Consider the following 26,698-nt stretch of genomic DNA (forward strand, 5'->3'; position numbering starts at 1 on the left):
AACCCAACAATTTTATAGAAATACGTTTTAATATGTGTTTTTATAGACTTTTTGCAAAGTCTGTGTGTTTTGACTATGTTGTGACTCGCTTTGAGACATGAAGAGAGGCGGGTAAGAAATAAAATAATTATTATTTCTATGACTATTTTTTGTAGGTTACCTGGATCTATGTGATACAAGTGGCTAGTTTGCTTCTTGTCTGCGTTCTGCAGTTCTTCAACTCCATGATAGTAGGATCACTGCTTATAAGCTTTAATATGTCTGCCTTGTTAGCCAGGAAACTACAGGTACTGCATAGAATTGTCTTTTATTTTGAAATAACTAGTAAGTGAGATAAACTAGACAGTTGTCTACTTTTTTACAGGGAGGAGGAAATGAACAGAATATAATTCCCACCTGTCTGTGATAATTGTGCTTTTATCAATACTGTCACAAGGACACCTTGTCTTATTGTTTATGGCCAGGCTGAGAATGTGTGACTCTGCAAATGATATTGGACTGCGGTTCCCATGAGTCTTGGCCAGCACAATTAAGGGTGGATAATGGAAGTTGCAGTCCGATAGCATCTGAGATTAAGAAAAGAATTTGAACTTAAAACCAAGTCATGCAGAGTAAAGGACTTCCTTTATGCAATAGATCACTGGTCTATTTGATCTGCTGATTCCAAAAATGGCACCAGTTTTCCCCTATCAGCTCTTGTCTTTGAGATACAGACCATATGCCATCTACCAGTCTACCATATGCCATATACTAGTCAGTCACCATCTGCTCACCCATAGGAAACTATGATAACCCTATCTAAGAAACGAGAGCTTATGCAGTCTATGGAATGCAATTTTCTGAATCAGTGTCCCAAATAACCCCATGAACAGGGCTAGAAATATTTTTGTTAGGCAAATAATTACTAATTGATGGATTTCTTTGTCACAAGGTATGACAATGGCCACAATCTTAAAACATAAGATAAATGTATGGCAGTCTGATCTATCAATAGATACTAATAGAAACCTAAAAGGGATCTCCGGGGTCAATGTGAATATTGCCAATGTCACTGTGGATAGAGATGCAAATAGCAGATGTGGCTTATTGCCTAATTCAAAATATTTGAACATTTTTGTTTGAATGATAGCAAAAATTGTTTAACCATCTATAGATACCACATTGATCAGGAGTGTGACTCTACTTCATTGGCATCGGCTCTCTACTCCAAATTGCCACAGAATAGGAAATAACATACTATAGAACAGAAATAGATAAGAATACAGTATGGCATGGCTGATAGCTGAGCTACATTGAAATCTTAACTGTTGACTAACACACAAAATGCTAATTACTTTTTAATACACCAAAATTAATTTCTGTATGAAAAGGCCTATTCAGTAGGAGAGGTACGTTTGTTCGAGATAATTCTTAGGAAGGCAATTCAGCTTTCTGACGTTAATTAATCAGCACTGAAATGTATTGCTTAATGTCAATGCTGTCTTGTGTAACCGTTCAAAGTATTTAAAGCATTTAAAGCTGAAAAGACTCCCAGAGCATTATACAGGAAATCAAAACAGCTCCCGCCTGAAAGCTTACAATCTAAAAAATACAACACAAAATGAAGAAGGGATAATGGGGAAACAGGAAAACAATCAATCCCAGAAATCAATTCTGAATGCTAAATAGTACTTCTAGATAAAAATCCTGAAGGCAACAGATCCCTTGCCTTTATTCACAGTTTTCACTTTTAAACCACAGCTAATTCAGAGGTCTGACTAAGTGGTACACACAGTAGTTTTCTTTTTAAATCGGCTAAGTATTTTTTTTTTCCGTGTCAGGAGGGACTTGAGAAACTGCAAGTTGCTTCTGGTATGAGAGAATTGGCCGTCTGCAAGAATGTTGCCCAGGGGACACCCGGATGTTATACCATTCTATGGGAGGCTTCTCTCATGTCCCCGCATGGGAAGCTGGAGCTGACAAACGGGAGCTCACCCCGCTTCCTAGATTCAAACCTTTTGGTCAGCAGTCCTGCCAGCACAAGGGTTTAACCCATTGTGCCACAGGAGGCTCCTGGCTAAATATGACAAAGTGACATGGATTCCACTTCGGATATATGTTTTAAACATTAAAATGCAATTGCTTCCATTTTCCAGAATAACCTGAAAATTGGAGGTTTGTTCAGCAGGCTTGGGAAGCTTTTCCTCCATATTCTCTTAGTGTTGAGTTTGACATTTCTTGGAAATAATTTTATAAAGGTGAGTAAATTCGCTCTTTCCTTACCCTTTCCTGGTTGTGTCTCTCTTGCATATGTTTTCTGTCTTTCTTATGGTGTTGTTCAAAACCTCGATTACCAACAAAAACAAGGATGGGGAGAGGGGATAACCTTGTTTAGTCTCTTTTTATATTTTACAAGATGTAGTCAGTTCCCCATTGACCAAAATTTGGACACTTTGCTCATTATAAATTTGTTTAACCCGTCTTTGAAAGTTTGGCCCAAAGTTCATCTTTTTCATGACCGCCCGTAAAAACGACCAAGAGACATTATCAAAAGCCTTTTCAGCATCTAAGAAAAATCAGAGCTGCCTGTTTTTCATTATGTACCTCATCCAAAATGTCCAGAACGCACCTAACATTATCACTTAGATGTCTCTTTGGTAAAAACTCTGCTTGATCTTCATGTATCATAGCTTGCAAGACGTTCTTCAAGCTCTTCGCCAAAATCACAGCATAAATCCTGTAGTCATTATTTAGCAGCAGTATGGGTCTGTAATTTTTTGGGTCTTCAATATGAATTGTTTTACAGTTTTCAGGATATTGGTGACACTTGCGAAATATTTATAATGAAATGCTTTAAACAGCTTTTTATTTAGTAATCACAGTATTTTAATTATTATAACATTTATGTTAATATTTATAATTTATGGGTTTTATTGTATAAGTTTTAAGGCTATGAGCCACATTTGGAAAGAAAAACAGGGTACAGATAAGTGTAATAATAATAAATATAAAAATTATAGTAATAATAGTAAGGTAAAGGTATAGAAATAGTAGCCAATTATATGTAGTGAATTAATTTTCATCACTAAGAGGAAATCATAACTTTTGTTTCGTATGTTCATAGAAAGTTCTTAACCTGGAATCAGATGAGCATATCTTTAAATTTCTGAAAGCAAAATTTGGATTTGGAGCAACAAGGTATTGTGCTTCTGAAATTACACTTTTTTCTGCTTGGAAATACTAGATAATCTTGATTTTGTAACATGCAGTGATAATGCATGTCATATTGTATTACTTTTCTTTTTTCCCTTCCTTTAGAGACTTTGATGCCAATCTGTACCTCTGTGAAGAAGCTTTTGGTCTCTTGCCTTTTAATACTTTTATGAGGCTTTCTGACTCATTAGTTTTCTACCCTTATATATTTGTGGTTGTTGTGATGACTATAACAGCTGCTGCTGTTGCTTTTCAAAATCTGAGGTATGTAGTTTTATAACTATTTGGATGGATGGGTCGATTATATATTTATTTATCTAACTGGAATGCTTTTTCTTCCTGATTCCAAAGAATTGGTTAGAATAGCTTTTTTTTCCCAAGTAGTTCCCAGAAATCATTGTCTTGGGAAGGTATTCAGTTTGTTTTTCTTATCCCTCCCAAACATAACTTATGTAATCTTTATCCCTAGAGGTTTTTAAAAATATTTTTATTAAGTTTCAACACAAAAAATACATAACCAAAAAAGGACAAAGAAAAAAGATACACTTAACACCAGACAAACATAACATAATACAATTAAACATTTAAAATAAAGACACAACTTCAGTGTCTTGTCTAGACTTCCTTCTCTTTGAGATTCTTTCTTAATCTTCTTAGGTTCCATTTGGTGAAAAGAAAACTTAAATGCTTAATATTTATGGGGTTTTTTTGTTCACAGAGACTGTTATTTCTTCCTTGTTTTCTATAACATTGGGTCCTTGGAAAGTTTTAGGGTCTTTCTTTTTATATAATTACTCACTATTCCCATAAGATCCCCTTTCATATTATATTTATTGGTAAAAATACCCTACCCTTCCTGGTGTAAGATATATTCCTTAAAATGTTTCTTAACTTTCTATCACTTTTTCTGTACTTTATTTAGAGAACTCCCCTTCATTATCCTAGATGATGACCTCCCTTCAGTCTTTAAAGCAATGGTTCTCAACTTGTGGGTCCCCAGGTGTTCTGACCTATAACTCCCAGAAATCCCAGCCAGTTTATGAGCTGTTTTGATTACTGGGAATTGAAGGCCAAAACATCTGGGGACCCACAGGTTGAGAACCACTGCTTTAAAGCCTAGTCGACCCAGTAGTCGATGATTCCTTTGCCCAAGATTAGAAATGTAGGGCTCATCTACACAAGCCACAAAATCAGTCCAGCTCTGTAAACTACTACTTCTTAAACAGAGGATCCCAACACCAAAGGAGGTCCCCTTAACCTCAATGCTGAGGTCACAGAAAATTTAGCAACAGTAAATTGTTTCTGAACACCACCTAGTGACTGTTTTAGGCATTCACATGAATCTGTTGTATAACATTTACAGTAGACTCTGCAGGAAATGTGTCAGCACTACTTCATTAAAAGGGAAATTAGCATGCCTTGCAAATGCTGAATAGTTATCAGTTTGGTTTTTATATCTATTTTATATATTTTATATCTATTTTATATACCTATGACCAAATAAACACATCTCCTGGACCAAAAGGGGTCCCGTGTGGAAAGATTTAAGAAGCCCTGGTCTAAACCACTTTGTCATTCCCTGACTTCAGCTAACAGGGTAAAGCCAGACGAACCAGTTTTATCCCATGTTACAAGCCGGAGGTCCTTGGACATCATGTGGAAGTCTAGGAATGACATTTGGTCTAATTCAGGGTTTCTAGCCAATGTATATATACAAGCCCATGGTTTCCCTGGAAAAAGAGGTGCGAAATTTGAGAACTTCACTAGTTTCAGAGTTAGCAAGTTAAGAATACTCTAGAGCCAGGCTTCTTATACTGTGGGTCCCGATTCCAATTGGGGTTCCATTGCCACCCATTTACACAAATCTGTAAGCAACAATAGAGACTGGCCGACCATCTGTCGAGGTGCTTTGATTGTGCTGTTCCTGCGTGCCAGGAGGTTGAACTAGATGGCCCATGTGGTCTCTTCCAACTCTGTGATTCTGTGAGTGGACTGCAGAAAATGCTTCTGCCATACTCCACAAAAGGGGAAATTGGCCTGTTTAGCAAGCCTTGGAAATGCTGGTGTATTTTCAGCATTTATTTTTATACCTATTTTATATATCGACATATCTGGGGGTTATATAAACATTTCTCTAATGAGAAGGGGTTGGGATTGGTAAAAGTTGAAGAAGGCCTCCTATAGAGCACTAGACATAGGCTCCATTCACACTACACACTTTAACAGCCATGAAGGAATTCTGGAATTGGCAGTTTAGGGAGGAAGGGCCTTTAGAGTGTACTCCAGTCCCTCATAAAATCACAAAGCCCAGGATTCCCTGGGGTGAAACAAGGGCAGTTAAGGTGGAATGAAAGCACTGTAGTTGTGTAGTGTGAATGGGCAATGGACTCCTAGAGTGAGACAGGGGGCTTTTCTGTTTTACAAGTAAACCACTTTTAGGCCAGTATTTTATCTAAAACAAGAGAAGTAGTAAACCTTGTAGTAGCTGCAGGGATGTATTTGGCTGAGCATTTATTATTCAGCATTTGCTCCACTTTCCCAAACAAATAACATTTATTTTTATACTTTTCGCATTCTTATACCACCATTTGTCGATGCAGTTTAAAAACAGAACCTAAGAGTCACTATGGACTGCATACAAATGTCTTGCTTTAAAATAATTGTATATCTTGTGTAATATAATATTTCATTGTTTTTGTATTTCCAGTGGTTCTGCAAATGTCAGATACGCAGAAAGGCAGCAAAAATGGCCAACGCAACTGAAACCTGGTGTTGCTTACAACTTGGGACATACCATCCTGTTTGGATTGCTGGCTTTGAGCACAATGCGGTACTCTTTATTTGGCTTTTCTCATGTGCTGGATGCCTAGCATTCGGTGTAAAATATAGATAACACACTGTCTTTCCTGGTTACCTTCCATTTTTATATATATAACATGTGCATCCTTGTTGCAATGTGTTACATCTTGACACCAGTGCAACCCTCAAACTTAGGCAAACGCATTTCATATCTTACTCTTCCTGGCAAAATAATTTTAGGAAACATATCTGTGCATAATTCCTTTTAAATAGTGAATATTGTATGTCTCCCTATAGCAGGCATGGGCAAACTTCAGCCCTCCAGGTCTTTTGGCCTACTGGCTGTTAGGAATTGTGGGAATTGAAGTCCAAAACACCTGGAGGGCAGATGTTTTCCCATCCCTGCCCTATAAATACTGTGAGTTCCATGGAGCCCAAACAATACATTTCCTCTTTCATCTCACAGAATGAAATACCTTTGGACATCACATATATGTGTGTTTGCAGCTTCTGGTTTGTGCAGCAGTGACATGTGGGGCCTAGTCTTGAGATTCCTCCATCTGTACACACCACAAAGGGTGAGAGGTGCTATATTTTGTTTGATTTTGTTGATAAAGGAAATTCAGATTTTTACCCACCTATAAGAGGGAGAATAGGTTTGTAAGGCACTCAGTGTATTGATGTGCAGGCAGATCCCCAAGTTACGAACAAGAAAGGTCCTGTCGGTTTGCTCTTAAGCTGAATGTGTATGTATGTAAGGTATATAAAAATTAATTTGGAGTTTAGGGTGCATTTTGGAAGTGTTAAACAATGCTGTTTAAGTCCACTAGATGGCGATGTTGGAGAAGCAGTGGAACTCACAAACACAATAATGCTTTTCGAAAAAGAAAATAGAAACAAAAGCATATATCACAGTACAGTAAAATAATTTTTCAGTATAAAGAAGTAAAATTGCTGCATGATGTTTTGTTAATGTTCTTAATAGATTGCTATTAAGTTGAAATGCTTAATTTAAAAACAAATTATTCTGAGCTCAAAATGTGGTTGTAAGGCATATCCTTATAGTTTGCTTTTTTGTTTTGCCTAGGTGTCTGTGATTAGATATTTAACACCAATACTCATATTACTCTATCTTTGTTACAAGGTAGGATTCTTGTTTTTAACGTTTTGCTGGCTTCCTTGTTTGATTGCTTGCTTAAAACAAGCTTCTTTCTGCAAAAATGATCTATTTTATTAGAAAGCAAACTTCTCAGACAATATTAAGTCTTAATACAGCCTTTGTCCATGTGGTTTGTATGGTGATATCTTGGGTCAAATCCTTTTGGTGCCTTACACAGGTGTAAATTCGATTACTAAAGCAGTTGGATATATTTATGTCCAAAGCAGATGATTATGTTTGGTGTTAATGGATGTTTTATTTCACAACCCTTTTATAAATAGAAATGGTTAAGAGATAAGTCTTATTTGTAGCTCTTGCTCAGGTACAAATGATCGCAGTTTCCAGCATCTGTCTGTGCATAGACATCTAAAGCATTGCCCCAGCCCAAAGATAATGCCATGCAGAAGTTGGCTTTCTTTCTATACAGAGGCAGAAGTGAGAAGGTCTCTTAGAGCCCGAACATTTCTGTTTACTCCTTCTGAATCCTTTCGAAGGATTGTGATTCCAGTTTTGACCGAAATAGTTGAACTAGCCTCAATTCGCATATGCATTATATGGTCTGTGTGAGCTGCATCATATGAGCCTACACTGACCATGCAATGCAGTTTCATATGGAAGTGTAGATGGGGCCTTAGATGCCAAGTTGACACAAGATGTATGAGTTCTTACAAGTAACCCTTTTTTTAAAATATGAAGTAAGATGTGGAATGCTTTTCATGTTATGTTAAGGAATTGATGAGGTATGTGTCTAGATGATGAAACACTCACGTTCCTCCTTAAGAACAGTGTTTATTTGTGTATTTATGATTTTATCCATTTTAATAAATAGCCTAAAAGAACAATAGTGATCCTTCTCACACTCCCATAGTAATATCCTGGGATTCCAATTCTTAAGAGTGCAAATTGGAAAATATGCTGAATCTGTGTATTTGCTTTATACTGTTTTTCACAATTTGAGATCCCTGGTAACCAGAAGAATGCAAGAACAACTTCTAAACAGACACAGATTAACTGACAAACATTAAATAACCCTCAGTCTCTCTGTCTTAAAAAGACCGTACCTGTTTTTTTTCTGTCCATCTATCTGTCTATGGCCTCAATTTGCATTCAGGGATTCATTTGGTCAGTCTCCTTATGTAGTTCCATTTTATCAAGTCAGAGAGGCCCCCAACCTGTGGCTTGTGGGGAGGAGATTATAACCTAATCTCAAATAAGCTAATGAAAGCCTCTTTGAAGCCATGTGGCTGCTGTAAGTCCAGAGAGATTGCTTGGAAGATTTAGTTGTTCGCATTCAGCAATGGCCGCTTTGCTGGCTGGATTCACGTATCCCCGCAGCCTGTCACACAATCTATACAATGACCCTGGAGCTGTATTTAACTAGCATTTTTGATCCCAAAAGATCCCAAGTGCTGTTGTTCATACAGACACACATCCTTACTTTTGCAACAGTACTAGTAGGACCTTTATTTACAGTGGTGGCATATTTGTTTTCTCAACTATTTGAAACTATAGACTCATATAATGCATTTAAGTGAAGTTGAACTACTTTATTTGAGTCTGGACTGACAATTTAATGCAGTTTCAAATGTCATTCTATGGCAGTATAGATAGGACCCCAGCCATGCAGGAATCTATTATTAAATCACCTTTATTCAAAGACTGTTGGACTATACTTATCACCAGGCAATTCTTCCTAACAAATTGACATCTCTCCTCTCTTATAATTTGAATCTGTTGATTCAGGTCCTGACCTCTGGAACAGCAGGGAAAAATCTGTTCTATCTTCCACATGACAGCCCTTTGAAAGATATTTAAAAATAGCTACCAAATCACCTCTCAGTCTTCTTTTTGCCAGGCTGAATCAGAAGGCATATATCTGTGAACACACCCATGTCATCTAATTTTCAGTGCTAACAGAGTGTAGGCCTGGTTAATCCTTGGATGGAAAACTACCACGAAATACCAGGGACCTAGAGCCAGAAAAGTCCACCTGCTTGAGAGTTTTAATAATAATAATAGTAATAGTAATACTTACCCGGCTCAAGGCAGGTCACAGCACAGTCAAAACACAAACATTACAAAAATTCCATAGTATTAAAATGTAGTTCTATAAAATATGTTTCTATAAAATACATATTAAATACACAGGTCAGAGATTAAAACACATGACATGAGTTTAAAATTCATGCTTAAAACTGAAGAGTTGGGATCAAGGGTGCATTGCTTAGCCAAGGGTCAAATCCAGACAGTAATTGCTGTGTTGAGCAAAAAGACAAGTTGCTTTATGAACTATGGGGAAAACAACAAATACATTTCTCATCAGTGTTTGAAAAGAGAACTTTATTCTACTCTATGATTTCGTTTATTCCATATGTTTTTCCATGTCCCATTTTCCTTCCAGTTCTGGCCTGGAGTGATGGCTGAGCTGTCAGAGCTGAGGGAGTTCTATGACCCAGACACAGTGGAGCTGATGAACTGGATTAAGTAAGAGGATTGTGACTTTATTTAAATGAGATGCCCTCTATTAAGAGCAAGCCGATGTACTTAGTGACGAGGGAGCCCTGTGGTTCTGTCAGTGACCTATATCGACCAGGTCTAGAAAGTAGGCTGTGCCACCCATGGAAGTCTTGGGATGTGGTTAGCAATACTGCCAACAAAACATATCCTCCCTGCTACACACTGCAGTAACCACTTATAGCTGTGGGCAAAAGGGGTGAGAGCCAGCTCCATCAATCCAAGGATTGGAATCCTTCCAGCTGAACTAGTCCTGAGTCCAAACTTTTCTGCCCATGCATCTGTCAGCCCCAAAAACACTGGCAGGAATGAGTCCAGCTTTCCCTCAGGCCCCAGCTGAAGAACAACCAATTGCACAATGTGTTATCAAAGACTTTCATGGCCGGAATCACTGGGGTGTTGTAGTGTGGTTTCTGCGCTGTATGGCCAATGTATTCTAGCAGCATTTTCTCCTGCCATTTCACCTGCACCTGTGGCTGGCGTCTTCAGATGATCTGATGGTGGTCAAGCAAGTGGAGTATATCTATATCTGTGGAATAATGTCCAAGGTGGGAGGAAAGAACCATTATCTGTTATACAAGTGTAAAGGGTGCAATTAGTAAGCTAGTTTATTTTTTTAAAAAAAATATGTGTTGAGAGGGATCTGTCCATTAGCATGTGAGTAGGGCATCTTCATATAAGTAGCCTGGCCTTTGTTTCCTTTGAATTGTTTGCTGCCTGGAGACATCCTTTGCCTGGGTGGCATTCATTAGTCACTGTCTTGATTCTAGTGTTTTTCAATACTGGTAGCCAATTTGTGTTCATTTTCATGGTTTCTTCCTTTCTGTTGAAATTGTCCATGTGCTTGTGGATTTCAATAGCTTCTCTGTGTAATCTGACAAAGTGGTTGTCAAGAGTGGTCCAGAATTTCTGTCTTCTCAAATAATATTCTGGGCCCAGCTTGGTTTATCATGTCAGCTATGGCTGATTTTTCTGGGTGAATTAGACTGCAATTGCACAATATTTTTGACTTTGTTAGCATTTTAATTTTAGATGGTTTAATTTTTTCTCTCATCTATGGTCTGCCTTTGGATCTTTTCATATAGAACAGGAGATAGAGAGAGAGAGAGAGAGAGAGAGAGAGAGAGAGAGAGAGAGAGAGAGAGAGAGAGATAGGAATACATTCATATTTTTTAAAAAAATATGGCACACAAAAAGTCCCACAGAGAATTTTCACAGTATTATTATGATGTTTATTTATACCCTGCTTTTTCTCTCCACAACAGAGATTCAAAGCGGTTTACATTAAAAGCATTTCATACAATTTGAAATCCAAAAATATACAGATGTTGAAATAGAATTAAGCATCAATGGTATTAATTAAAATACTTTAAAATGGTTCAAGACATGTTCACAGCTAACTTATGAGATTCCCCCTTGTCTTCTCAGATAAGATTAAGCAGAAGCTTTCAGGGGTATCTTTGCCTGTTGTACCTCCACGTTGCCTTTTCTACAACAGTATTAATGGACAGTATAATTATTCATGACTAAATCAGTACTATAAATTATCGACAGCATTTTGAAAGACAGCCAAAGCCATCTCTACCATATTGACATGTTTTCATGACTAATGTTCAGCAACCAGGGGTTTTTAGTACCACTTCTGTATTAAGAGATGTTAAATGTTTGATAGTCCTGGTCTCTGGAGTGCAATATGCAGTGTTTTATATATAGATTTATACATAAAATATACATGTAAGCTTTGGTTTCAGACATAAACTGGATTTGACTGGTTGCAATGAGAGCAGTTTTTCACGCCATTCCTGAGCAGAGAATACTAAACTGCTATTTATCCTCTTCTCCTTTTAAATCATGGTAGACACTTTTTGTTATTGTTTGCTACTTGGAATTTATTGCGTTGAAGCGTGAACGTTATACACATAAGAAGAAGTTAATTACTTTTGTATTAACTGCACCAAAAACAAATTTACGGTTCTCACCTGAAACTAAAATATGGATCCTTTCTTGCCTTGTAAGCTTCTGGTGTCAAAATAGATTTAGATATTATTCATTCAGCCCTTTAAAACTTTAGCCAAACTTCATTCAAGGGTTTCTGCATAGGATAAGGGTTTTTTGTTTTGAGTTGCAGTTTCTGCCTCAGGAAGGTTTTTGTGTTTTCTTTCAGTCTAAATAAAATGTGAAAGCTACAGTCATTTGTGGGTTGAGAGGTTAAAAAGATATTATTCTAAAAGGTAAAAACAGTATAGTATGACAAGTGTAGATTATGGTTTCTTACATTTCCTGTACAATAGTGGATCCAAGTTCCTGGGTTCAATCTGATGTAAAGTACGGGCTGTGAGGACTTAGCTATCAGCCAGTCCCCAAGGATATAGTAATGACAGATAAAGAAAGCTCTGCTGCCTCTTCCTTGACTATTATCCAACAACCGTTCCATCAGAATGCAGCAGAGAAGAGAAACAGGGCCAACATTCAAGGTGTGCAAAATTCCGGACATTGTTTCGGTTTTCGGAAAATTTTGGCGATTATGAGATATGAACTGCCGAAATATGAAGCAGAAATAACCCTTCGAGCAGGCTGGCTGACTTGTTTGACAAAGGCAGCTGCACACTCTTTTTTCCTTGTCAGCCGGTCAGAAGAAGAAAGCCAATCACACTAAAAAAAACTTAATATAGAGCTATTTCATGCAAGTATTTTGATAATGATGGTTATTGGGAATTAAAGTATTGGTTGTCTGCAACATAGAAAGAAAGGAAGTGCCAAAAAAATTAAAGACTGTCCCCCAAATAGAAACGTCCAATTAAACTTGGGAAACAGAAGTTATACATGACCGAATTAAACATTGTGGCATGTTTAATTCAGGATGATACACAGGAGGATAAAATAAGAGAAATTAAAGATAAATAGATTTATTTTTTCGTGTCAGGAGCAACTTGAGAAACTGCAAGTTGCTTCTGGAGTGAGAGAATTGGCCGTCTGCAAGGACGTTGCCCAGGGGACGCCCGGATGTTTTTGATGTTTTTACCATCCTTGTGGGAGGCTTCTCTCGTGTCCCTGCATGGAGCTGATGGTTTATATGGAATGGATAAAAATGGCGATACCAATGTAAATATTGTTTAGAAACTAAGAAAATTGTGCTCAGGGTTAAAGATATAGAGGAAATATGTGATCTGGGTATGGGGTAGTGTGGTTGGGAGGATTTTAACAATTACAAATTAATAAAAAATATTATTGGAAAAAAGAAGTTTATTATAGTGTCAGAGATGCCTGATATGGTTTTATCTAAATGTCTTCTTGAGAGTTGAGTGAACTGTCTTATTCTACCCAGTTGTTTAAGGATATAATGTATAAGATTGCATAGGATGTTTTCCGACAAAGAAACGATTCACTTGACCATGCTATTGCCTAGGACAAATTCAGTGCGGTATCTCTTTATTTTGTTCTGTTTCAATCAACTTCATGATTTCCATTTATGGGATAATCTGCATGCTGATATGTGCTCACCCACAGACCCAACAAGTGGTGACTGTAGAGTTGCAATAACACTATGGAACAAAATTTGGAAAAAAATTGTTCCTGGTTTGCTAGTGTTATTTCTTACTCAATTGTGTGATCCATGCTTTGAAAGTAGTTGTTATCCTCCAGAAACTTGGTTTTGGTGGCTTCCACAAACTAGGTTGAATGGGTTGAGACTCTAGGAGATATCATTGAAAAACTAGAGCAAAATGTGCTATAGCAGGATGTCCCTCCCGCAAAGATAAAGGTTTTGCAGTTTAATAAACTTTTTTCATTGTTTTTATGATATAATCAATTAGATTATATCCTATTCTCTGACTTATAATTCTGCTCATGGCAGATTTTCCCCAGTATTTTAACCTCCACCATTCCTCCCTTGCAAAGAAATCACACATAAAGCCATGTCATTTTCATTTTTGTTGTGAATGAGTTATTTTATAGTAATCCTATCATTCTTTATGAGTCTGGGTAAAGCAGAGGTTCCTGTTTTGTACTGTAGTGCTCAGTTTACTCCATTAGTTTAGCAGTAATTAACTTGTTGAAGCTTATAGCTTCGAAAAATAAATGAGATTATTTGTTCCAAATGCCATCAGGTCCGCTTGGAATGACATTTAAATTACATCATGTAAATCAGTTTGACCTGTAAGTCCTTGTCATTATTTAGTGATATTTCTTGCAGAATAAATTGTTTGCGGGTTGGGCAGCTTGGCTATGGAGCTTGGCAAAAACCTATAAAAACAAATTATCCTTTCATTTTATACATCATTTGTTCAGACATTTGTAAAAATTGCTTTATTTTTTTTCCATAATGGAAAAGTGTCATTTGGTTGTTTGGAGCACATTAGCTCTGTAAAATTCAGAGTTTTTTAGCATCTGCATCAAGCCAAAGTATTTGCAAGGAAAGGTTCAGCATACCCGGTGCATTGTGCCAGGAATATGCTGGGTAATAATTGTTCCCCTGTAATAGGATATTGTCAGGGATAATTACTGTCCCACATCTACTACATACTCACTTCCAACTCAGTATGATAGAAAAGTAGGAGAAGAAGCACAGCTGATTCACACTTTCGATGTCTCTCCTTTCTAAGACCTATTAGAGCAAGAAGAATTTGGCTAGAATTTAGACGGGAGCTTTCAGATCATAACAATGGAGAACACAATCAAGAGTTATTTGAGTTTTCTCTTCCAAAAAGTTTTAATGGCTGGCTCAAAAAACATTGCAACCGTAATGTTAAGTCCCAGATCTCTATCCTCAGAGGTCTTGCTATCTGGTGTCATCGCTTTTAGTTATGAAAACAACAACAACGTTGTATTGTTACTGTTTTCATGTGGCTTATTTTGCATGTGGTATATCTTGCTGTTAGTTTTTGTTGCTATTTTTCTTTACAACATCAGTAGCATTGTAACTTTGTACTTCACGTTATTACATTTTATGATCAGTGACATTTGTCCTGAGTAGCTGCTAGATATTCATGATGCCTATGTAGAAAGGGTTGTAAGGATTCCATTGATTAAATTCTGATAAAGGAGAGGAAAAGAGGGCCTTTATTGTCAAATAGGATGTAACTCTCTATTAATTATGTAGATAGAGATTCTCCAGTGGTTGCAATCTCTATGGAAAAGTATTACCTTCCATGAATGCATGTGTATTTGACATACAGAGGAGACATGTGAGATGTGTGTTGCAATTCCTTGCCTGTACAGCCACTTCGAGTCCCACTTGACAAAAATCCTTGATAAATAATATAGCTGCCTCATAGTGGTGCAGACTAAGACCCCATCTACATTGCCATAAGATACAACTTATTATTTCATGTCAAAAGCAATGAATAAGTTAAAAGTGATAAAACAAAGGAATCACAAGCAGCTAAATAGTTTTAGACCAAAAGCGGGCAACAGTGACCACATTGTCCATAGGTACATGAGGCAGGGCATTGTGAGCAAGCATACATATGTGGAGTTATTTGTTCTGCTCCACAGTCTCACACAAGGTGGAGAATTCCTCCAGGTAGTGCCATCTTACCAGGTTGTCTTTTGATCTGCCCACTCTACTTCTGAGTCTGTTCAGGGACTTACAAGTTGCCCATTTCAAGGTGGAACTTGAAACTGCATTATATGATCTATGCGAACTGCATTATATTAGTTTAAACTGACTATATAATGCAGTTTGAAACTGCATTATATGGCAGTGTAGATGGGGCCTTAGATGCCAAGTTGATACAAAATTTATGAGTTCTTACAAGTAAAACTTTTAAAAAACAATATAAGGTAAGACATGGGAATACTTTGCATATAAAGAAACTGATAAGGTCTCTCCTTAAGAGAAGTGTATACCTGTGTATTTATGATTTCATCTATTTTGATAAAATAGCCTAAAAGAACAATAGTGGCTTTGCTCATACTGCCATAATGAAATCCTAGGGTTCCAATTCTTAAGAGTGCAAAGCTGGAAAATGTTGGTGCTGATCTGCATATTTGCATTATATTGTTTTTCACAAGTGAGGATCCCTGGTAATCAGAATAAGGCAAGAAGAACTTCCAAACATAGACAGATTAACTAACAAACAGTAAATAACCCCCAGTTTGTCTGTCTTAAAAAGACTATGCCTGTTTTTTCTGTCTATGGCAACCACAATTCATCAGAACGTTTTCTCAAATGTTTCAAAATTTGACAGTGTTAAAGCATGTTGATAAGATACTTAGCTGCTCTGAGTCTCCTTGTGGAGAGAAAAGAGGGGTATTAAAAACATGATAATTACAATTATTATTTTTTATGGGAGAAAAGAATGTTGATAAAATCGGAAGCCTTATCGATGCCCCCTTTGAAGCACTAGGCGCAGACAGCAATGGAAACATCTCTGGTAGTAAAGGAATAAAATATAGTGGCACTCGTTTTAGAAGTCTTTCTAACTGCAGGCACAAAATCCTACATTACAAGGGAAATTGAAAGAGCAGAAGAGAAGGTCCTTTTCCAGGTCAGTTGTGTAGTATATGAATTGGCTTTTTACGGAGTTCTTTTCGGCTCAGATGATGACTAGTCTTCATGCAACACTGGAATTCAGCTTCTGCTTCTGGCTGTCAGAGAGATGTGATTACACCAGCATAACATTAAGTTCTTGTTCTGTTCCATATGCTGAGATTTCATGGTATTTGTGACTTTGAATATTTTAAATATAATTATAAAATATTAAACTGGAGCAAAGAGATTTTTCAAAAGAAGCTTGCCTTAAAAGCCAAAGAGAAGTTGATGATTTTCTTTCAAAACGGGGGAAAGAAATCGTTCGCTAAAAATATTATCTCCACTGTCCGTTTATGAGATTAGCCTGGCCTTGTAAGATGTTTTAAGAAATGCTAGTGGCATGTATGTAGCGTTTCCAAGATTATCTCCTTTAGGGCTGTGGCAAGCATTTATGGTTGTCGCTTAACATTTTTCAAATTTTGATCAGAAAGACATGAATGGGAAATTCATAGCAATCTTAAATGGTATGCAATCGTATTAGCAGGTGCAGCTTAAGTTTAGATAGCGGTTTGTGCAGTCAGCTTTATTTTATTTTTGTAGTGGTCTCAGTCTAAGGCTGCTTATCTTTCTTGGCATTTCCTTTACCTCATTCTCCTGTTGTTTAGTAAATCCACTAAAATAATGTAGGCTCTAGGGGCATGTTCACAAAAAACAACCCTGCGCAATTAAGTTGGAAGCATTCTGCAATTGTTTTAGAATTTCATTATTAATGTCGAAGGCTTTCACGGCCAGAATCACTGGCATGTTATATGGTTTCCGGGCTGTACGGCCATGTTCTAGTAGCATTTTTCCTGTCTTTTCATCTGCAAATGCAGGCGAAAAATCAGAATAAAATGCTGCTAGAACACAGCCATACAACTCGGTAAACACACATTATTATTATTATTATTATTATTATTATTATTATTATTATTATTATTTCATCGTATCATCATTATTATCATTATTACCATTATCATCATTGCCACCCTCAGTGTACATGGCAAGTTAAAACAACAAAACAGTTCCCATCCTTGTGTTGTCGAAGACTTTCATGGCCAGAATCACAGGGTTGTTGTGTGTTTTCCGAGCTGTATGGCCATGTTCCAGAAGTATTCTCTCCTGACATTTTGCCCACATCTATGGCAGGCATCCTCAGAGGTTGTGACGTATAATATACCTTTCTGCTTCATTTGAAAAAAAGCTACAATCGCATTGCTCAGACGGTATTACATTTTGGTAGCTTTGTCTGGCCAAAATAGCATTTTCTGACCAACGAACCATCGTGGAGATTAAGATAATCTGGGGAGACCCTACTCTCGGTCCCGTCCGCTTTGCAAACACAACTGGCGGAGATGAGAGAGAGGGTCTTTTCAGTGGTGGCCCCTCGGCTATGGAACTCCTTCCCTAGCGATATTAGATCAGTCCCCTCTATTCTAATCTTCAGAAGGAAAGTAAAAACTTCGTTATGGGACCAGGCTTTTGGAAAATAATTTAGTGCAATAATGGATCTAGCATATGTGAAATGATTATGGAATGGCCTCAGATTACAGTTTAGATTACGTGATTTTAATGTTGAATTTTTTAAAACTGTTAATATGTATTGATTTTAATGTGATTTATTTTAAGTTTTCTGTATGTGTTGAGGCATTGAATAATTGCCATGTGTAAGCTGCCTTGAGTCCCCTTCGGGGTGGAGAAGGACAGGGTATAAATGGGGTAAATAAATAAAATCTATTGCATTTCATCTCACTTCTAATGTCTGATGGTTTGGGGCAGCACCAGCCTCAACAGCTTTTTTCTTAGAAACCAAGGCAAGGGCAGTTGGAATGGAGGGGAGGGCCATTCATCAGCTTCCAAATCTAATCATGATGGGGTTGTGCCAGTGTCATCTTATCTCCCTGAAAACAGTTGGGATGGAGAACCTTCCATCTGCTTCTGAGAGATGATGGAGCTGTACCAGCTTCCTTTTTTCTCCCTCAGAAACCAGGGCAGTGGCAGTTGGGATGGAGGGAAAACCTTTCCTTGGCTTCTGACCCTAGGCAAGTTAGTAATCAGTACTAATATAGCTTTTAACTCAAGTATGGTCAAAATAAATTATGCGTAGTGTTTATTGAATAGATAATGTTTACTTCTAAATATTTTTAAATGACTGTTGAAATAGAAAAGCCTAGTGTATCCTATCCTAAATTATGACTGTGAGGAGATGCCTAAGGTATGTAATTTGCTAGAATACTTTTTGGAGCCAGAAAAATTCACATTGATTCTCATAGCCAAACAATGTCATCTGAAAGCCGGCTTCCTCTTGTTTGGCTCGGGCATGATAGATAATTCACTGTAATCTAGTTATTAATTTTAAAGTATTAGTGCATGCTTTTCAGCCAGAAAATTTCCCAGAGAAGCTTATACAATAGAAATAAGGCATTCCTTGCACGAGGCTTATAGTATACAAAGACATGACATAAAAGAAAACATGCATACAGAGAAAAGATGGGAGTACTAATTATTCACTGTTCACAAGCTTTGCTAGACTACCCTTCTCTCTCCCAATATCCTAGTGACCTGAGCTTCCCTGAAATTGTTATTATAATGCAAGGGGTAGTATTCATAGGTGAAACCTTGCCTTTCTAAGGTTTCTGATGAGCCATAAATGGAGATGGTAGTTCCTTTTCATTTTTTCCTTTCACGAGGCAGTAGAAATTGATGGACTCCCTTGAGAAGGCTCTCTCTAGCTGGTAGATGAGTGGGGTTACATTAATACTATTGCAGAATTATTTTTACATTTGTTCAGGAGCAGCACCCCAAAGAAAGCAGTGATTGCTGGAAGTATGCAACTCTTAGCAGGCGTCAAACTGTGTACAGGCCGAGTTTTAACCAATCACCCCCATTATGAAGACAAAAGCCTGAGAGAACGGACAAAACAGGTAAGATGACTCAGACTTCCCCATCCTGTCATGAATACTTTTCAGTGGTAATCCGTTTTCAGTGGGACAGAGTATCAGGCTCCTTCAGAAAGAGAAGTATGCACAAAGACTCTAGTATTTTATAATAGCTATATATCGATTGCACATACAAAAGGGGAAACATCACATATACTCAGCATTCACTCATAATCCATACATTCACTCATTCATACTCACCATCCACTCCAGAATGCTGCATTCCTCGCATATCTGGCACACAGTCGAAAATGAAAAGAGTCTCTTTTTTTGTAGAACTTCTTGTTTTTGTTACACTTGGTTGTTTAGATAACCTGTGGGATTTGTTAGACCCATTGGTCTTGGGAGAGTCTGACTTCAAACAAATATTGGAAGAGTTGGAATTTCCCATTCCTACTACAACTGTCCTTTCTGAAAGTGCAGTCATTTGCTCCAAGTCCTCAGTCTGGCTTGGAGGTTGCAGTAGACCTCTACAGTGATATCCCTATTGCTTCTTCAGCACTTAATTTTTAACAAGTTGCTCTCAACTTGGCTTCCAAAATTTAAATCATGGATCTCTTCACAGAGGTAAACATCCTTGGCACATATATTGTTACTACTCCACTTTCCTGTTTGGTTTCATAATCTGAAACAGATAAATAAATACTGGTGGTGGCTATATTGCCTGCAGTATCAGAAGGCAGTGTATCTGTCAGCAGTCATTACTGGAGAATGTGAATGAAAGTTATTTATTTCCTGTTGTGACCTTCTCATCTGGTTGGTCATTGGGAACTGATAGGCTGGGCTAGAAAGTCCTTTGCTGTAATGTTTTGTGAAGTGATAAATTATCAGTCCTAGTTAATTTACAATATTCTGCCTGTTGTAGGTGTATCAAGTGTATGCAAAAAGATCTCCTGAAGATGTCCACAGAATCCTCAGATCATTTGGGACAGACTTTGTGATCCTGGAGGACAGTATTTGTTATGAAAGAAGACACAACAGGGGCTGCCGACTGCGGGATCTTCTGGACATCGCAAATGGCCACGTAAGTATCTCCCAAAGTACTTCAGAAGGAAACGGTCATTTAGGAAAGGGTTAATTCCAGTTGCACCTAATTTGACATGTGAACAACAGGGGCACAGTCAAGAGGGCCAGACAAATACATGCTTTTTCCATTCATGCCACCAGAAATCTCACCTGATGAGGCAAATGATCCTTGTAGTATTTCCCTGTGTTACAATGATCTTTAATAATAGTTTATACTTTTTTTTCATTTCATACAGAATAGAGAAGTTTACGTTGTTTTTTATACAGTATAGAGAAGGGGAGCATTCCTTTATTACATTGTAATGCAATATCATGTTTAAACACAATTGTCGTTTTTTTGCAGACTATGGATGGTCCTGGAGAAAATGACCCTGATCTGAAACCATCACCATATCCTCGCTTCTGTGAGGAAATCAAAAGAAACCTGCCTTCATATACAAAGTATTTTACAAAAGCATTTCAAAACAAAACATTCCATGTTTACAAGCTTGTGAGACATAAAAAATGACATAGTTTTGCTCTGGTAGAAAATTCTAAGCATTAACAAAATGGCTTGGGTTTTTTGAAACAGAATTATATCATGTTGACTTCATAATTACTGTGACGATTTTTAAGTGTTTGTCTTAGTAACACCTTTTGTCAAGGGAATGTGAGACTGGTTTGCAGATGCCACTGGTATGTACACTACAATTGGTGTGCAGGTTTTAATGAGTTCTAATATCCCAGATACAATTATATTTGTGACTCCTTTCCTCAGGAATGTTGTTTGTTGTAGACGCTGCATCCCTAAAGATGCTGGATGTGCAGAGAAGGATTGTGAGCCCAAAACGTATTGCTACCTCCAGTGTGTACTGAACCTATTTATAAGAGCCTATATGGACCAACTGTGATTACTTTCCATTAACCACTAACCTAGCAATTCTACTCAAGATTCTGGCTTGATAGAGTAGTCTTGAGACCTCACAGGCTTGTTGCTTCCTCTTCTTTTTTCTAGGACACTCTAGAGCAGCGGTTCCCAAACTGCATTCCGGGGAACCCTAGGGTTCTGCAGAATCATTGTAGGGGTTCCATGAAATTTAAAATGGATTTTAAAATAAAACTATACAAGGCCAACTATTTGATTTTTCAGTCTTTGTAATGTCTATTTTGTGCTACAACTATTTCTACAAAGTATTTAATTACAGATCACACATTTCAACATTTTACATAGTCTACTTTTCCCATTTCTTTTTCTCATCTTTCTTGTAAAATTTTTGAGATGAAAGACATGAAACATTAAGAGTAAAATTTATTCAAATATAGGAAATAGGAGAAACATTTGAATTGGCATAAAACAATCCAGAATATATCGGAGTGTGGAATCACCTTTCTTGGAAATTTTGGAACAGAGGCAAGATGGCCCTCTGTCAGGAGAGCTTAGATTGTGTTTTCTTGCATGGCCAAATGGGTTTGGACTGGATGGCTCTTGAAAATCCCTTCCAACTATTATGATTCTATGATATTTTGGTTAAACAAATCATGAATAGAGTTAGGGTTCTGAAGAAAATAAAACGTCTTCTGAGGGGTTCCATGACTGAAAAAAAAAAATGGGAACCCTTGCTATAGATTATCAGTCCCAAAAACACTTGGGAGTAAGTCCTACTGGTTTCTTGGAGCTTACAGTTAGTACATAAGTGTGCTTCGTAGCACAGAGTTAATTTTCTCAGTCCAAATCCTAGAGTGCATAAGATCAGGGTAAAGAAGAATTTCCCCCATTGCAGTGGGACCTAGAACAAAGTTTTTTCCTTTGTGTTGAAATAGTTCATGTGCTTGTGGATTTCAATGGCTTCTCTGTGTAGTCTAACATAGTTGTTGCCAGCCACAGATGCAGGCAAAACATCAGGAGGAAACGCTGCTGGCACATAGCCATGCAGCCCAGAAAATATACAACATCCCAGTGATTCCGGCCGTGAAAGTCTTCGTCAATACATTATGGCCATTATCCAGTAGACTTTCTCAGGAGCCCATAAAGGTTTGTGCCCTTGCACTATTCCAATTTGCAAACACTGGTTATTATTTTCAGAGACTTGTGGTCCAGTATTTCAGTTGTATCCACTACTAGTTGCTGTTGGTTTTCCAGACATTCCTGATTTTCCAGTGAATGTATCTGTTGTGATTTTAAGAAATTGGAGATCCTGGGAGCATGGTTCATGGTCGATAATCCTTGGTCTGGATGTATGTGTGTGTTCTGTAGCCCGTTGTGATGTTGTCTTGTATTGCAAAACTTGTCAGAGGAGCTGTTGCAGACAAAGCGAAATGTTCCTGATCCTTGTCTTGCATACAGAAATGTTCAATTCCCATATTGTTTTTTCCCCTAAATGGGTTTTTTAACATAAAAGTAGCAAACCCATCTAAATAGTGTCATAAGGGTCATTCTACATGGTAGGATATTTTTTTTGTGTTATAAGGGGCATTTTTGCTTTATTATATGTGACATGTACATAAAACATTCCTTCCAAAAGAAAATATATCTCACTGTTTATTCCTTTGGACAGTGAGGACTCTGGATCTGTGGGGATTCAGTTATCGCCATATTATTAAATGGTGGCAATTGGAACACAGGCGTCTCAGCACATTTGCTTTCCTATGGCTGCCATTTTATGCATAGAATGTGACAATCTGTATTGGATGGACATCACGGATCTGGAGGGTTCGCTGTATAAAACCAAACTTGCCACTCATGTGTCATATGTTGAGGCAAGTAGATTTGACATTTTTGTACATTTTGAACTTTTATGAAAACTATCAACTTTTTAATGGTGTATTTTTTAAAAAAGAGCCACCGCGATGTTGTTTTTAATACTATTTTTAACATTTTATATGAAATTTAGGATGAAGGCAGTTTTGAAACAGGATTTTTTCCTGTCATTAACAAATGGCTTAGCAATTGTATACACAATCACACTTAGGGATATCTTCTGCACAGCCACATTGGTACAAATGAGATTAGAATAAGGGCAGGATCCATCTCTCATTCATCTAAACTCAATTTGCCCAAGTGTAAGTCCCACTAGAGCATGGCCACTGCTCTTCCTTGATGCAAAATAAAATAGTAATCAAGTGTTTCTGGAAACCGATTTAAACATCAGTTGGACCATGTTTGACCTGCTCAATAATTCAGGCACAAAAATGGTTACGATTAATTTCTAATGATGAGAAACGTGCAGAGCTTCAGCTAGCTTTCCCTAAGTTTAATTAAATCAAGATGTATAATGAGATTAAAGCTTCCCAAGTAAGCTGCGTTCTGTTTCCCCGTGATTTAACCGTTTTCCCCTCTGCAGTTGTTCTTGGGTAAATTACCGCAGGGCAAGATACGGTTCTGTCACCCACACATAAAATAATTTTTACATTTAGGCAAGCATTCATTAAGCAACATGCGGGATCCTTCTGCAGTTTTCGTGCCGCTGCTGAAAGGAAAGCAGGCTTTAATCAACTTGAGTTTAAATCAAACCTGGACACCAGCCACTTTTTTTTGTTTTAAGCAAGCAAAGCCCCTGAATAATTTCTACTGTTTCTGTTAATGAGGTTGGAGCCCTCTGTCATTTCCACATAATACTGTAATAAAACATTTTAATAAGTAGTAAAAGTTTAATTAAACTGGTCGGTGTGCGTGACTGGTCTTGCTGGGAGCGAGGGTCAGCGTTATTGCTCCGGGGGTTTTTTGGGTTCTGCTGCTGCACACTAATTCAGGATCAGCACATGTTTAAGATATGAAGCAGTTAGATAAGGTTGCCCTCTTCTTTAAATACTCTGCTTTCTCTTCAAGTCTTTTACCTTTTAAAGGCAGCGAGTGTCATCTGCTGGCTCCAAATACTCAGGGCGCCTTCGGACAGTGCTCTCAAAAGCAACTGGAACAGCAGATGAGCCCTTATATGTTTTAAGTCAGCTTCTATCTATTTGCAGTTTGACTAGAAATTCTTCATAAGGTGGTGAAAAGGGCCCTGATCCCATGTAAAAGATTTGTAGTCATGCAGAATTTCATAATACACAGCCAAAAGAATGAATGGAACTGTCAAATTGCAAACCCTTTAAGTCAGATTTGTTCTTGAATGGAAACAACCCCCCCCCCCCCCAAAAAAAATTCCAATATTTAAGAAGTGAAACAACACCTTCTGATGGGCCAATGAAGCTATAATAGCGAGTTACACCAAGCTCTTCCCTGGGCCTAGTTCTTGAGAGATTGAGTGACACTGCTTGGCTTATGAATCCTTAACCTAGCTTGCGTTTCCAGAAGAGGCTGAAACTGTATTAAGGGTGCTTAGAGGAGCTTTACTTATATTTTTAATGTTGGCCACGCTGATTCACTGGGCCTAATACCTGCAAAGCAATTTCAATAGCATTATCTGGTATTGGAGACTTGATGTTGTTAAAGGCAACTTGCTTCAAAAACATCAGGATCACAAATGTCTTTTGAGGATTTCGATTTGTGTGTTTGCTGTTCTAGGTCCCTGTATTTTGGACTCAGTGGAGTGAAGAGCAAGAAATGGGTACTTGAATGGTGCAGCAAGCATTATCCTATAGCAGTGGTTCTCAACCTGTGGGTCCCCAGGTGTTTTAGCCTACAACTTCCAGAAATCCCAGCCAATTTACCAGCTGTTAGGATTTCTGGGAGTTGAAGGCCAAAACATCAGGGGACCCAGGTTGATAAACCACTGTTCTATAGTCTTAAAGGAGAGGTAGTGAATCACTTCTAACATGGAAGTCAGTAGGTTAGCACTGAGGCAGAAGAGCTTGGTGTAACTGTCTTTAGAAAGGAGAGTAAGCATTTTAAAAAACCATCAAAAACAAAGACCACAGAATGAGTAGTTGAAAAGGAATTGGGAATTGTGGCTGAGATCCTATCCTCAGCCTGTCGTTGTAGGAATAGGTGGCTCCTATCTTCCTAGATACAAAGTAGGGTGAATTCTAGTTTGACATGACATCTAGATCAATTCCTTTTTCAAACAGATCTCTCTTGGAGTGATATCTTTGAGAGATTCGGGATCTCATTGGAATCTGCATGGGGGCTGTACTCTAGCATTACTGGGGCTTGTTGAAAAAGTGGCATCCAGAACCACATTACACATTGCATTCAGTTAGCTACCAAACAGCATCTAGATTGGGCCTGGGCAAACTTTGGACCTCCTCCAGGTGTTAGTTGAAGTCCGAAACACCTGGAGGAGGGTTGAAGTTTGCCCAGGCCTGATCTAGATGGACTTCCAGGACTCAAATGTTCTAAGTAAACTTCTTTCTGCTGTTTTTGGGATGGCTGCTTCCATCCTCTCTTCATTGCCTAGATTTCCAAGAAGGCTAGCATAACTTTACACTGTGCCAGTGTCATTGGCTGCCTCAGCCTCTCTTGCTTTTTGATTGTTTTTTCAATGGAACGTACTTTGAAAATAAAAACAAAAGCCAAACAATCATACTTTGGCTGGTGACTGATGGAAGAGCATTTCGGTTTTCTCAATGTTCAATGAGAGGCCGGGTTTTTGTATGCTTCTGCAAAGATTTTTAGAGTGGCTTGTAGGTCTTTTTCTGAATGCGCACAGACCACGTTTATTATCGGCATATTGGAGTTCTATAACAGATGTTGGAGCTCTATAACAGGTAGTGTTCACAGCAAGCAGCAAAAACAACCCCAAAACTTGCCCATGCCTGTTACAATTTAACCAATGGAGGGAACATGGCTAGGGAAGCGTGGGGTGGGGGGACATAAATACATTTTGGACTTTTTCCACTCTTTCATTAAGCTGTGAGCCACACCTCGCCATCAGGATGCTCATCAGTCAAGTTTTCTTTCTTTGTTATCAAATCTGATTGTTTCTCATAAGAAAAACCTGTTCCATGAATGTGTGAGTGGCGTGCAGTGTAATCCAAACCATGTTTACTGAAACATGTGTTAGAAGTGCTGTTGAACAGGTTTACTTCCATGCATGTAAAAGGATCACAGATCTACTCCTCATTGTGTCTTTTTGTACAAGTAAAGTTTGTTCTACATTTTTCCCTCAAAGAGGTCTGTTATCAATTGGCTGGTGCCCTGTGGATGGTATACATGGGTATGAGTTAAACCCTTGCCTGTGTATTCACTGAAACTAGCATGGTCATTACAATCCACAACTGTTGGGGTCTAATATGTCCCTAACTCTTTTTTCTTGTTCAGTACCTTGATAGTTAATAATTTACTTGTCAGGTATTCTCTAGGATGCTGAAGCACGACACATGACTATTGTCTTCTTGAATAAAAGTTCTCTATCAAACCTCCTGTTCGTTGTCCTTTTTAAAATCAGTCATTATTTTTAAAGGCTTTTGTTTATGCATGTCCTCTTGTCAAAATCTGTTTGCCATAAGCAGCTTTTTGACCTTGTCTTAAGCGCCTTAACTTGCTGAAAAGAGTTAATATTTATTTAAATCATCTTTGGGCTTTGACAGTTTTATAAGAGTAGCTTTTATTGAGTTTCCAAGTTAAATGATTTAGTAGTAGCCTCTTTTCCCTCTGCCGCTGCTGTCTGGTACACTTAGCCTTAGGAAGGTCAGCTGCTT

General features: G+C 37.9%; 1 protein-coding gene across 4 annotated transcripts in view; it reads left to right on the top strand.

The window, feature by feature from the left end:
* Nucleotides 1-26,415, top strand: part of dpy19l3 (dpy-19 like C-mannosyltransferase 3) — a 42,527-nt gene extending 16,112 nt beyond the window's left edge. For all 4 annotated transcript variants that reach the window (XM_062961663.1, XM_062961664.1, XM_062961662.1 and 1 more), the window contains 11 exons: nt 156-287; nt 2,136-2,237; nt 3,104-3,177; nt 3,298-3,456; nt 5,900-6,022; nt 6,458-6,569; nt 7,079-7,135; nt 9,552-9,634; nt 18,967-19,099; nt 19,980-20,138; nt 20,484-26,415. In XM_062961663.1, the coding sequence (XP_062817733.1) occupies nt 156-287; nt 2,136-2,237; nt 3,104-3,177; nt 3,298-3,456; nt 5,900-6,022; nt 6,458-6,569; nt 7,079-7,135; nt 9,552-9,634; nt 18,967-19,099; nt 19,980-20,138; nt 20,484-20,648 (1,299 nt within the window). In that variant the 3' untranslated portion in view covers nt 20,649-26,415. The remainder of the gene's footprint in view (nt 1-155; nt 288-2,135; nt 2,238-3,103; nt 3,178-3,297; nt 3,457-5,899; nt 6,023-6,457; nt 6,570-7,078; nt 7,136-9,551; nt 9,635-18,966; nt 19,100-19,979; nt 20,139-20,483) is intronic.
* The last annotated feature ends 283 nt before the right edge of the window (nt 26,416-26,698 follow it).

The sequence above is a fragment of the Anolis carolinensis genome, unplaced genomic scaffold (assembly GCF_035594765.1).
Source record: "Anolis carolinensis isolate JA03-04 unplaced genomic scaffold, rAnoCar3.1.pri scaffold_9, whole genome shotgun sequence".
NCBI lineage: Eukaryota > Metazoa > Chordata > Lepidosauria > Squamata > Dactyloidae > Anolis > Anolis carolinensis.